Source organism: Oncorhynchus masou, chromosome 21, assembly GCF_036934945.1.
Source record: "Oncorhynchus masou masou isolate Uvic2021 chromosome 21, UVic_Omas_1.1, whole genome shotgun sequence".
NCBI lineage: Eukaryota > Metazoa > Chordata > Actinopteri > Salmoniformes > Salmonidae > Oncorhynchus > Oncorhynchus masou.
This window is the reverse complement of record NC_088232.1, coordinates 16626297-16639894: the sequence shown is the minus strand read 5'-3', so window position 1 is coordinate 16639894 and position 13598 is coordinate 16626297. Positions and strand designations below refer to the sequence as shown.

The 13598-nt window shown below is 43.3% G+C and overlaps 1 protein-coding gene across 3 annotated transcripts in view; it reads left to right on the top strand.

Moving 5' to 3' along the window:
- The window catches only part of foxn3 (forkhead box N3), a 112552-nt gene extending 99159 nt beyond the window's left edge, over nt 1-13393 (top strand). For all 3 annotated transcript variants that reach the window (XM_064927570.1, XM_064927572.1, XM_064927571.1), the window contains exons 5-6: nt 6969-7077; nt 8676-13393. In XM_064927570.1, the coding sequence (XP_064783642.1) occupies nt 6969-7077; nt 8676-9216 (650 nt within the window). In that variant the 3' untranslated portion in view covers nt 9217-13393. The remainder of the gene's footprint in view (nt 1-6968; nt 7078-8675) is intronic.
- The last annotated feature ends 205 nt before the right edge of the window (nt 13394-13598 follow it).

The following is a 13598-nucleotide window of genomic DNA, read 5'->3' as shown; positions in this document are numbered from 1 at the left end:
CCATACCAATAGATAGAGACATTCTAAAGGACAGAGACAGGGCTTTTCAATACAAGGCCAGTCAGCAGTTTGTTTCTATGAATAATCTGCGATTACTGGGTGTAAGGCACTAGGCGAGTCTGTATTGACTGTATTGTGTTAGGTACTAGGGAAGGTGCCTCCTCTACTGCCTACCCTAAAGGTCTGTGAAAGAGTGTGGGACGCTGCCGGACTCTGTTGTTGTACTGGTCATTGTCGGGGTATTCTTGACGTGAATGAGGCCCAGGTCCTCACGATGACGGTCTATAGGTCAGTGCATTGACATTACTGTACCCAGACAACAGTCAAATGTACAATTATGAATATTCTGTTCCTCTCACCTGCAACTCTTCCCCTTCATCTCCATTCTTTTCTTGTAAATATAATGTGTTCACTTGGTCAAAATAGGAATACAAAGGTTAGATAAAATAGAGAATTCCCGTGCTGGTGGAAGCTCCAGTCTTGTATAGAGGATGGACGCAAAAGCTGAAGGTCAATGTATGTTACATTGAAGTCTATGGTGTGAACTGAGGGTTGTCGGGTGTAACCACAGTAACCAGTCATATAAAGCATCTCACACCATATCTCAATAGCACTGAAGGTGAAATTACCCTCCATCACAGATCGAGGCTCAGATTACCCTATAATCAGGCTCTCCCCCTAGTGGTAAGAGTCCGTAACATATGTTAGTCAGTCAGTTAGACCTGTCAGGATTGTCCAGTCTACCAGCTCTATTTCTACACTCCTCTGTCTGTCATGGAGGGGAAGCATCAAGTGCGCTGCATTGATCGTGAGGTCAAAGTTCAGAGCAGTATTCCATTCCAGTGAGTGTGTATGGATCTGGTTAGAAGCTGTCTGCCAATGTCCCTGGGTCTCAGATTGGCCTTTGACATCTGGCCTCACTGAGAGCTTCAGTGTTTACCCACATAAGGAATGGAAGTAGAGAGCCGACAGCAGGCATAACACAAAGTCGGTCTCCCAAATCGCAACCGATTCCCTATTTGGCATATGACTTTTGACGAGGGCCCATGGATCTTTGGTCAAAAGTAGTGCACTATATAGGGAATAGGGTGCCAGTTGGGACACAGAGAGAGATGATTAGAGATGGAGTGAGAAATTGAGATGGGTTGAACGAGAGTGTTGGATGTAGGAGATGTAGAAACAGATTGAGTTGTTGAGAGGTTAAGTTCTAGAAGCCTAGACAATGTATGCACACAGACACTCAGTAATATCCATAACACAGGTCTGATACTCTTTGAAACTATACGACTTGATACTACTCTCTACCATTCGATTTGATGCTACTTTACAGCACCATTTCCTATCAACTGTGGCATTCCAGTCATTCTTGTATCCGAGCTTAGATGCTCTCGAGCTTAGATACTTTCTCTATAAAGGTCTTTGGCCCATCAGTGTGTGAATGGACTGCCCCATTGTGTAACATGGACCCAGCTACAATGGAACTACAAAGGAGATCTCCCACTAGCCTTTCACCCTGCTAGCCCAACCACACTAATGCCCTTCCCTCTCCGCGTCTCTCTGTCACTTCACATCCTATCACGACGATAGATGGGCAGTGTGTGTGTGTGTGTGTGTGTGTGTGTGTGTGTGTGTGTGTGTGTGTTGAGGGTTGAGGTCAGGGTACCCCCTGTCTTTTCGAGTGGTGGGAGATAAAAGAGAAAAGAGGGCATTTTCAACCCAGCTGTTCTATTTAGCCTTCTTCTGATTAGTTAGCTAGCTTAGCAATGGTCACTATAGCAACCGTAGTTGTATACGGTTGTCATGGCAGTTTGGGGAGAGGGGGTTGCCAAGACAACAATTCTGACTTGCTTGCTTAATGGGCAGGAAGGTGAGCATGATTCTAAACTGATAATATTCCCCCCCCCCCTCTTTTCTTCCCCCTCTCTCGTGCTTTAATTTTGTTTCTCTCTCTCTACAGTCTGCCATCTGCTTTAGATTAGTTCATCCCTCCATCTTTCTTTTTCCCCATTGCGGGGAGGTTGTGTCTCACGTACACCAACGCTGTCGTGTCGCTGGCCAACCGTCCGTCAGAGACTGGCAGGTGTGCCTGTCAATGCCCTAGCTGTCCCCAATTTCGCCGTCTCCCTCGTCATCACTGTGCCCTCTCTATTGTACTCAAATATCATTCAAAACAAAAGATAATAATCCAAAGATTATAATCTCATCTAATCCATAAAGTGTCTGGTTCATAGAGGAATACCCGCAGAGGTCTGGATCTGTTGACCAACATGGCCCTTAAATGTAACGTGTTACGACAGAGGTGAATGGAGTCCAAATACCCAGACATTGAGGACTGTGATTTGCTGAGACGCGATTGACCCGACCCGGTCATGATGGTTTAACTGTCAATTGAACCCCCTCCTTTCATCTTTCAATAGCATTCTGTCAGGCTCTGTGTGCGCATGTGTGTTTTGAGGAGTCTTGACAGGGGTCTTACTCAGGACTAACTAATTGAAGCAGTGTGTGAGGGAATGTGCTAGATAGCCACTCTCTGATCATGTTCAGCCGTCCTTCCTTCCTCTTTTTCTCTCTTTTAGTTTGTTGTCCAGTCATATCTTTCCACTGGGTTGACTATGTGGTTATTGGAAAGTGCCTGGGAAAGAAAGAAACGCACTGTCCCACATCCTTCTGCTCTCTGTTTACAATCTGTCTCTCTCTTTATCCCGCCTCTCTCTCTCTCTCTCCATGGTGTTCTGTGTGTTTACAAGCCGTCTCCGTCTCTGACCAAACTTAATAAAGCCTTCTATAGATGGAGGGAGGGCCTGGGCCAAGGAGAATCGAGTGTGCATGTTTCCCTGTACCTTTCACTCTGAGCTACAGTACAATGTGTAGTAGAGTTGTCCTCCTTTGGATGGTCTCTTTTATTTAGACACTATCGACGGTAGGTAGATACAGGGGTGTCGATGTAGTTGGGAGAAAGTCAGAAAATGTCTTGGGTGGGATTCGATTCGATCTCGTGTCGCTGCTGGCCAATATGTGCTTGGCAGCTCTGCCAAGCTGCTGCACGGCCATGGTCATGCTGCACGGTCATGGTCATGCTGCACGGTCATGGTATAGCATTGTCTGGGCCTGGATTGTCTGGATCTCTGAGTTGGCTGCTGTGCAGTGAGGCATTTTCCTTCCTCCCTCTCTTTTCTATCATCCATATGCCTCCTTCCCTCTGTTGATGATGACATTTTGTTTCTTTTCGTTCACATGATCTGCAATCTGTTTGGTTTATTTGTCATTTGGAGTTTCTACGTGTGAACTGTGTCATAAAATAAGAGTACTTTATTGATCCAACAGAGGGGACATTTGTATTGCACCAGCCAATACATACATTACCTATAAATACACCATAAGAAATCACAACAAGGACACACAGACACGAAAAGCAGCATCATCATCTAAAAAAATGGTTACCCCAGGAAATCTTAAGTCTTATTATATACAGCCGGGAATAACTATTGGATATAAGAGCGACGTCAACGTACCAACATTACAACCAGGAATACGACTTTCCCGAAGCGGATCCTCTGTTTAAACCACCACCCAGGGCAATGGATCTCAGAAGCCGACTCAAAACAACGACGCTGCAGAAGGAGTGGCGTCCTGGTCAGGCTCCGTAGACGTGCACATCGCCCACCGCTCCCGAGTATACTACTCGCCAATGTCCAGTCTCTTGACAACAAGGTAGACGAATTTCGAGCAAGGGTTGCTTTCCAGAGAGACATCAGAGATTGTAACATTCTCTGTTTCACGGAAACATGGCTCTCTTGGGATATGTTGTCGGGATCGGTTCAGCCACCGGGCTTCTCCATGCATTGCGTTGACAGGGATAAACACCTCTCTGGGAAGAGGAAGGGCGGGTGTGTATGCTTTATGATTAACGACTCATGGAGTAATCATAACAACAGACAGGAACTCAAGTCCTTCTGCTCACCCGACCTAGAATTCCTTGTTATCGTCACAGCTATGTACATTCCCTCTCAAGTAGACACCACGGTGGCCCTCGAGGAACTCCACTGGACTCTGGAAACTGGAAACCATATATCCCTACGCTGCATTTATTGTAGCTGGGGATTTTATCAAAGCATATTTGATAACAAGGCTACCTAAACCTAAAAATGCTGTTAATTGACTACAGCTCAGCATCCAACACCATAGTACACTCCAAGCTCATCATCAAGCTGGAGGCCCTGGGTCTTAACCTTGCCCTGTGCACTTGGGTCCTGGACTTTCTGACGAGCCGTCCCCAGGTGGTGAAGGTAGGAAACAACATCATCACTTCACTGACCCTCAACACTGGGGCCCCATAAGGGTGTGTGCTCAGACCCTCCTGTACTCCCTTTTCACCCATGACTGCGTGGCCATGCAAGCCTCCAACTCAATTATCAAGTTTGCAGATGACACAACAGTAGTGGGCTTGATTACCAACAACGACGAGACAGCCTACAGGGAGGAGGTGAGTCAACTCGGAGTGTGGTGTCAGGAAAACAACCTCTCACTCAACGTCAACAAAACAAAGGAGATGATTGTGGACTTCAGGAAACAGCAGAGGGAGCAACCCCCTATCCACATCGAAGGGACAGCAGTGGAGAAGGTGGAAAGTTTTTTAAGTTCCACTGCGTACACATCACAGACAAACTGAAATGGTCCACCCACACAGACAGTGTGGAGAAGAAGGAGCAACAGCGCCTCAGGAGGTTGAAGAAATTTGGCTTGTCACCCAAAATTCTAACATACTTTTACAGATGCACAATTGAGAGCATCCTGTTGGGCTGTATCACAGCCTGGTATGGCAACTGCACCGACCTCAACCAGAAGGCTCTCCATGACCTCCATGACACCTACAGCACCTGATGTCATAGGAAGGCCAAAAAGATCATCAAAGACAACAACCACCCGAGCCACTGCCTGTTCACACCTCTACCATCCAGAAGGTGAGGTCAGTACAGGTGAATTTAAAGCTGGGACTGAGAGACTGAAAAACAGCTTCCATCTCAAGGCCATCATCAGACTGCTAATCAGCAATCACTAACTCAGAGAGACTGCTGCCTACACTGAGACCCAATCACTGGCCACTTTAATAAATGGAACAATGACACTTTAAATAATTCCACTTCAAAAATGTTTACATGTCTTACATTACTCATACCCTATGTATATACTGCATTTTATACCATCTATTACACCTTGCCTATGCTGCTCGGGCCATCCCTCATCCATATATTTATATGTACATATTCTCATTCACCCCTTTAGATTTGTGTGTATTAGGTAGTTGTCGGGGAATTGTTAGATTACTTGTTAGATATTACTGCACTGTCGGAAACTAGAAGCACAAGCTTTTCTCTACACTCGTGTTAACATCTGCTAGCCATGTATATGTTACCAATAACATTTGATTTGATAAAAAAAAACGAAGTGTTCGTGTTTAAAAGCCTCATAGCACATGGTAAAAAGGATCTGCATAAACGTTCTGTTTTGGATCTGGGTAAAATAAATCTGTCTGCCATCGCACTGCGATGTTCCAGGCTGATACTGTGGAGGGGTTGGCTAGTGTTGGCCTCTATACTCCCGAGGTCCGCTTATCCAGGACAGGGTCTAGTTTGTCCTGCTGGGTGCCGATGGGAGATCCAGCCTTCTTGTTGATTTAGTTTAGCCTGTTTGCATCCACCTCAGTGATGTTACCCGTTGGAGCATTTTTTCAGCAGACATCAAAGGAGATCTGAGCTTCCTTAAAAGGAGTAGCTTTTGATGAGCCTTTTTTTTTAAACCACAGAGGTGTTCTCCTTCCACTGCAGCTTATCGTCAATCACCACCCCCAGGTATTTGGTACATGACGTCTTTAACCAGCTCATACGTACACTGCATTTGGAAAGTATTCAGACCCCTTGACTTTTTCTGCATCTTGTATCGTTACAGCCTTAATCTAAAATGTATTAAATCGTTTTTTTCCCACTCATCAATCTACACACAATACCCCATAATGACAAAGCAAAAACAGGTTTTTAGAATTTTTTGCAAAAAAAAATAAAAAATAAACAACTGAAATATTATATTTACTTAAGTATTCACACACTTTACTCAATACTTTGTTGAAGCACCTTTGGCAGCCATTACAGCCTCAAGTATTCTTGGGTATAACACTACAAGCTTGGCACACCTGTATTTGGGGACTTTTTCCCCTTCCTCTTTGCAGATCGTCTCGAGCTCTGTCAAGTTGGATGGGGAGCGTCACTGCACAACTATTTTCAGGTCGCTCCAGAGATGTTCGATTGAGTTCAATTCGGGGCTCTGGCTGGGCCACTCAAGGACATTCAGAGCCTTGTCCTGAAGCCACTCCTGCGTTATCTTGGCTGTGTGCCCCAGTCTGAGGTCCTGAGCGCTCTCTGGAGCAGGTTTTCATCAAGGATCTCTCTGTACTTTGCTCCATTCATCTTTCCCCTTAATCCTGACTACTCTCAGAGTCTCTGCAGATGAAAAACATCCCCACGGCATGATGTTGCCACCACCATGATTCATTGTAGGGATGGTGCCAGGTTTCCTCCAGACGTGACGCTTGGCATTCAGGCCAAATATTTACATTTTGGTTTCATCAGACCAGAGAGTCTTTTTTCCAAGCGGGCTGTCATGTGCCTGTTACTAAGGAGTGGCTTCCGTCTGGCCACTCTACCATTAAGGCCCGATCGGTGGAAAGCTGCAGAGATGGTTGTCCTTTATTTATTTGTCAAAAAACCTGTTTTCGCTTCATCATTATAGGGTATTGTGTGTAGATTTTAGAATAAGGCTGTAACATAACAAAATGTAAAAAAAGTCAAATTCTTTCCGAATGCACTGCATGTGTGTGTGTGTGTGTGTGTGTGTGTGTGTGTGTGTGTGTGTGTGTGTGTGTGTGTGTGTGTGTTACTGACCCTCTCTCTCCTCTCTCTCCCCTTTATCTTTAGTCCCTCAGGGAGTGATCCGGAACGGAGCCAGGATGATGAGTCAGGGCCTTTACCCAGGAATACGACCACTGCCCATCAACCCCTTAGAGAGCAGGACAGCAGCAGTCAGGTTGGTATACCTGCCATAGAGAGAGACACACAGAGAGAGGCACACACACTCACACAGGTCTGTGCACACAGTCACACACACACACAGTCATGCAAGGGATGGCGTGGAAGCGTTAGGGACAGACATTTAGGAGGGGTGAAAGCTGCATGTTCAGACAGGACACACACATGCTCGTATGCTATTATACACTCTCACACACGGAATGTTCTGGCCTGAGGCGGTGACAGCCTCACGTGGAAACACAGTGATTCCAGCTGAGCTCTGTCTCGCTCGGTGTTATAGATCAAACTGTATTCTGGGATAAGTGGTAGGTAGGGACACAACTGACAGCTGCACACAAACGATAACATTATAGCTCAGCATTTCGCTACACCCGCAAAAGCATCTGTTAAATATGTGTATGTGACCGATACAATTTGATTTGAAAAACTGTAGTTTGATGTCGTATAAACACACAGAGAGGCAGAATCCACACATAAACAGGTGCCTTTCACCCATCCGTTCTTTGTGTCTCTCACACAGGCACACAGACGAACACACTCAGTCAGAGCAGAGAGAGAGGGGGTGAGTGAGTGACTGACATGAATAATAGGTAGGGTTTGTCTTAGACTGCTGTGCTCCTCCTATAATTCATGAGGTTTAAATGCACAGTGCAGCCAGGCTGGACGGAGACACTCCGAGCTGGGCTTTTAACGACAGAGTTAGTTGGGAAGCTGCATGACATGATGCAGAGTGACGGGGGGAACATCTTTGACTTAACTTAGCTGGTTGGGCTGTAATAGCTATAGGAGGATGGAAAAGCTTCAAGGGATCGTTCACTTTTGTTGAAGTTTTAGTTCATTTACAACATACCTATTCCTTTTATAGGAAAGAACGGAATAGCCTAAATAAAAAAAATAGTATGATAACTTTTATAATAACTAATGACACCCCTTCCCTGTTAACCCCCCTCGGCGCACTAGCACACAGTACTCATACAATAGTTATAACACTTCATAAAGTTGTTATGACACCAACAAGGTGACATGACATTATGATGATCACCAATGTAGGATATGTAGTGCTATCAGCCAGCTACACCACTGAATTGAATTGAATTAAAGTGAATCGACTCAAATCGAATGTTACTTCATTAATCCCGAGACGGTGATTGATTTGTAGAGTGACTTTGCATTACACGATTCCCACATCTACCTGATGGCAGAGTGTAGGGTTAAATCCATTAGAATAATCATCCACGTAGCGTTAGCTCTTTAGCTCTGTACTCCGGTCTCTGAAGTGGCCACTCGGAGATGAGCCCAGTCTAATTGAATTAGCTGATGACTCGCTGATTAGCGGTCACAGCTAGCATTGCTCTGTGTGTCTGATGTACTCACTGAAGCGTGTGTGTGTGTGTGTGTGTGTGTGTGTGTGTGTGTGTGTGTGTGTGTGTATAAACATGCTACCAACATAAGTCAAACACAGGGAGCTGTGAAGTGTGTCTAATGTTGACATCAGTGTGTCACTGTCATGTCTACGGTCGGCTTCAGTGTATGTGTGTGTAAATACTGTATGCATGTATTTATGTGCATTTCATCTCTTTCTCTGTCTCTCTCCAGATCTGTGCTGTCCGGAGGCTGTCGGAAGCATAGCATCAGCCATCCCGCCTGCGACTCCCCGTTGGTCAGCAACGACCCCAAGGAGGACCACACTTACAGCACCAACCAATCGGATGACGGCAGTGACTACACTAGCGACTCCAGTCTCCGCAGCAATGGCCCCGTCGCCCGGGATGTCGCCAACGATTCAGACTTCGACGACGAGGATGATGAAGATGACAAGAGCAAGATTCAGCTGGAGATCAAGAAGGAAGAGCCACGCGATTGGCCCATAGACACGATAGACTCCGCCCTTTCCAGCCAGCAGCACAACAAGAAGCGGCATCACTTCCTGAAAGCCAAGCAGCGGATGGGTGTGGCTAGTGATACGCTCCCGCTGAAAAAGCGGCGCACGGAAAAGCCGCCGGAGAGCGACGACGAGGAGATGAAGGAGGCAGCGGGTTCGCTTCTCCACCTGGCGGGCGTCCGCGCCTGCTTGAACAATATCACTAACAGAACCGCCAAGGGCCAGAAAGAGCAGAAAGAACCCACGAAAAACTGACCCATGAGACTTGAAAGAGAGACTTAGCTGAGAGAGTAAAGATTTTCAAAGAAAAAAAAGGAGAGCGAGAGAGAACGGAAATACAAAACATCACTTTTAATATAGAAATGTATGCTTTCTTTTTTTCAGGATATCAGGTGAATTCTGAATGATTTGTGGCAATATAAAAAAACAATCACTTTGTTTTCCTGTATTTAAAGTTACTGTTTATAGGGTTGATTTTCTTTCCTTTACATTTTTTTTAATTATTTTTTATTTGTTTAAAGGAGATTAAAGCCATAGATGATCCTTTTTCTGATATTCAGCTAAGTTCGCAGGTTTCCGTTGGCTGAAAGTAAAGTGAGCGAGAGAAAAAAAATTAGCTTTTTGAAAAACTGCCCCATCATGGATTGGCTTGGATGTGTGAATAGGAGATCAACTTGTTAATGTCAAAATGTGCCCAATCTGCAGCTATTGCCCTTTACAGTCTCATCAGATGCAGCTAACACTAAGTACATTTCTACAGGCTCATAACTTGTTACTTCAGTAGAATTTACAGGTAAAACGTTATTATGAGGTGCATATCACGGACTATTTTGTTTTTACAGTGATGTACATCATTCAAATGAAATAAAGTTAGTATTCAGGGTCAGATCTTAACCATTGATGTCTATGGGCTACATATTTCAGTTAGGATGTGACCATATACATAAACGTCACAATAACCAAGCACAAATCCACATGCTATACTGGCTAAAGCAATGTTTATATTCGTTAACTATTCCACTGAAGTAACACAGGTATATGCTGACATGGATAGGAGTGCCACAGATAAATATTGCTTGGCAAACTATCCCCTGTGTTGGGTACAAAACTTTCAAAAACAATGGCATTCTAATTTGCCTTGGAACTTCCGGTGCTAAAAAGGCGGCTATAAAATATATATATATATATATATAAAACCAAGTTTGCCAGCTCTGTCTTGTCTGTGTGCAAGGAAGCTGCCACAGAAAAAATGTTCCATGAAATTCTGGGAAATTGTTAGCTTTAGTGACTATTAGCCTAGCCAACCCCATAGAAGAGACACTCATCAGTAGCGTAGCCAAGCTCATAGAAGTAACACTAGGTAGTCAGTTTATGTGTGTCAGTGTTGGGACAGTGCCAAAGAGAATCTCTTGGTCAGCCCAGTGATGATGGTAGCACTTCCTTAGCTAACTGTCCTTCTGACTGCTAATCACATTTAGCCACCAGCGCTAGCTAGCGTGCCAATGCGGAGGGGACAGTTATGTTTTCACCTTAATGGTTGACTGTAGGACTGTAGTGGGATGAAGGACACTGGTACAAGTTAGATGTAGGAAAAGCTTCGTTTTTTGACAGGGTGTTCTCTAAATGTAAACTCATTCAGTTCGCTAAAAGCCATAAGCTAATAGTCTAGCAAGCGCTTATCGGAGAGGGAAATAACTGACAATATGTCAAGATAACCTCAAAACTGCCTGTGTCCTTTTATGAAAGCAATCAACGTGAATCATTGAGTTATAATCCAGTGACATGATGTAGTGATATTTTTCCTGTGGCACAAACACCTGAATACCTTCATTGGTTGGAAAGGAAATGATGCTATGGAACCTGCCAATTATATTTTGTGTGAGAAGAATAATGATATGACTGTGGAGTTGTTAATTTTTGTGTTTGTTTTTTTTGTGTGTGTTTACTTACCCACTCTCATGACGTAATAAAGCAATTTCATCCAGTCAGGATAACACTGTATAAAAAGTTAAACTAGATTTTGATTTTCTTTTGAAGCAATGTAGCCAGCAGGATTTTTCCAAATCGTGTTGCATGGGTTCTGTAAAGAAAAAGAGAAAAAACTGTTTTCTATTCAGACAAAGTTCATGTTAGGTAAATAATGTATTTAGCATGAAGCATGAATTATTTTCATATAAGTATCCTAGCGAACAAAAAGGTTCTGCCTCGAGGTTCTGCGCCCATAGGTGTGGAATCCTTCTCTGTTGTTTTGTCTTTTTCTTTTTGACTTGATTTGTTTCCTGTCGTCCTTTTACTCATCTTTGTTTTAACAGTGGGCTTTGAAAAAATACAGTAATAACATCTTGTTCAGGGACAAAAAGACGGTCTGTGGGGCAAATCTCTTTCTGCAATATGAGGATAACTCGCTCCACCCGTGGATACAGGGCTAGATAGCAACTCCCTTCATCCATAGTTGACAAAACCAGAATGTCCCAGTGTTTGTATGTAGTCGCTAGATGGCCATGCTAGAAAAGACAACATTTTAAAAACTTCTTGGCATGAAGATCAGTTATTTGTGGACTGAAAGCACCAAACTTTCAGCGTACCTCTGTCCTCTCCAGCAGGGCCGTATAGTGACCACTGTGTCTGATGGGTTCTCCCTGTTGGCTGAATGTTGGAGCCCATGTGATAAAAGAGAGGTTAGGTAGTGAGTGTCAGTCTTCTGTTCCCCATACCCCCCCCCCCTTCTCTGTGCCTGTTCTTCCATCACCTCTTTTAGTCGTCTTTGATATTTCAGGGTCTTCCATTTTTCAATGACACACGAGTTTAACCGAGTAAGTGTTTTTATGTTTTTGTTGTTTTGGGTTTATTTTGTGTCCCTCGCTGTGTTTTTGCCATTTCTACTCTAGCAACTCTTCAGGTCTTGTTGTCAGTATTATTAGGCAGGCTACCATAGACTCGTTGCACATGAAAGTAACACAAAGTAAGTGGCACAGTACGATGGCAAGATAAATACAAACTCTATAGTGCATATTTTCACATTATCTCGCCAGATTGCACTAAGATATTAAAATAAAGATATTGTCTAAGTTCAGTGCCAAAGCCTGTAATAATTCCTTATCTACCTGAAATAGAGGACACACATATTTGATCTGTATGTCAAGACAAAAAAATGACCAGTGAGCTGTAGCATTTCTATCGGATAACCTTTCTGCGTTATGTGCTACTGATTTTTGTTGAAACTTACCACGTTATTGTTTTTTGTGCTACTGATCATTGCTCATTGGGATGATTTTCATTTATTAGTTGAATATAACACCCAATATCTCATAGTGCACGACTCTTGACCAGAGCTAACTAACCCAATGTGGCTCTGGTCAAAAGTAGAGCGCTATATGGGAAATAAGGTATCATTTGAAGGAGCCCTTATTTGCCCTGGATTAAGATGAAGTGATGAGCTTCTGTCGACGAGACTGCTTTCGTGTGTCAATCAATGTATCTTCAACTGATAAATATATGATATGATTTATTCCCATTGTTTGTTACGTTATCCTTTGAGGAATACTGCCTTCCTTGGACGGTAACAGTCACTCGATAACTCGTCCTCCAATCACAATCCTTCAGGTGCCACAATGTCGGAGGAGGACGACGTGTTCTCAAAATATTGAATATGAATTATTATTAATGAACTGTCAAAATTAGCCTGGCAAATAATGATATATTGATGAGTCAAAAAAAAGTGTTTATTTGTTTCATTGTGTTTTTTGTTGATATTTTGTTTGGTTTCTGTCTGTTCAACTGCCATTTTTCAGTTTATTGTTTTGGAGGGGTTTTCTGAGGAGGAGGAGGAGGAGGAGGAGGAGGAGAAGAGAGAGCAGTGGATCGTCAGTTTCAAGTTATTTGTAGTACACTTCACCTTGTAATCATGGAAACTGCATGGTACCTTATGGCACTTATGGCACAAATTCCAATAGAATCGGCTACTATATGGTCTCGAAGGATCCGTAGTTGTGCTAATCTCTGAAACGACTGCCAGCAATTTCGTTATACCACTATTATTGGTAACAAAGAAACAAAATACCAAAAAGTCACCATGTAGTTTCTATGTAAATAACAGGCAGGTGGTGTTCTGTAAAAACATGCTACCGATCATTTCTGTGTCCTGTTTTTGAACCATGTAGTCTTGATGGCATGACCTTACAGCTGATCTGTTAATATGGAGACCGACCTCCGTAGGTGCGCTCTGTATTTCCTTGACGTGTATTCACATTGCCAAAGACCAACTACTTCATCAATTCATGTAAATATCACCTTGTCCATTACTATGACGAAAGTATGTTTGTTTAAAAAAAAATGGTTTTGTTTTTCCGAAGAAAACAAAAAGCTAACATAAAGTTTCTGTGTTGTATTGTCTTCCAGTTGCAATAAAAGAAAACCGCATTGCAAAAAGTTACTCCTGTGATCATGTTTCTTCACTGTTCCAGTGTCTATGCGGCTTCACACTTTTCAGTGTTAAATTGACATTGTAAAGCATGATTATTTGCATAATTCCCAGTGTGCTTTGCCTTTTGATTGAATTGTAGATGCCACCCATGACTGTATTTGTTAGTGACATATGTTCATACAAATCTTTACACATGTTAGGTTTGCTGAAAATA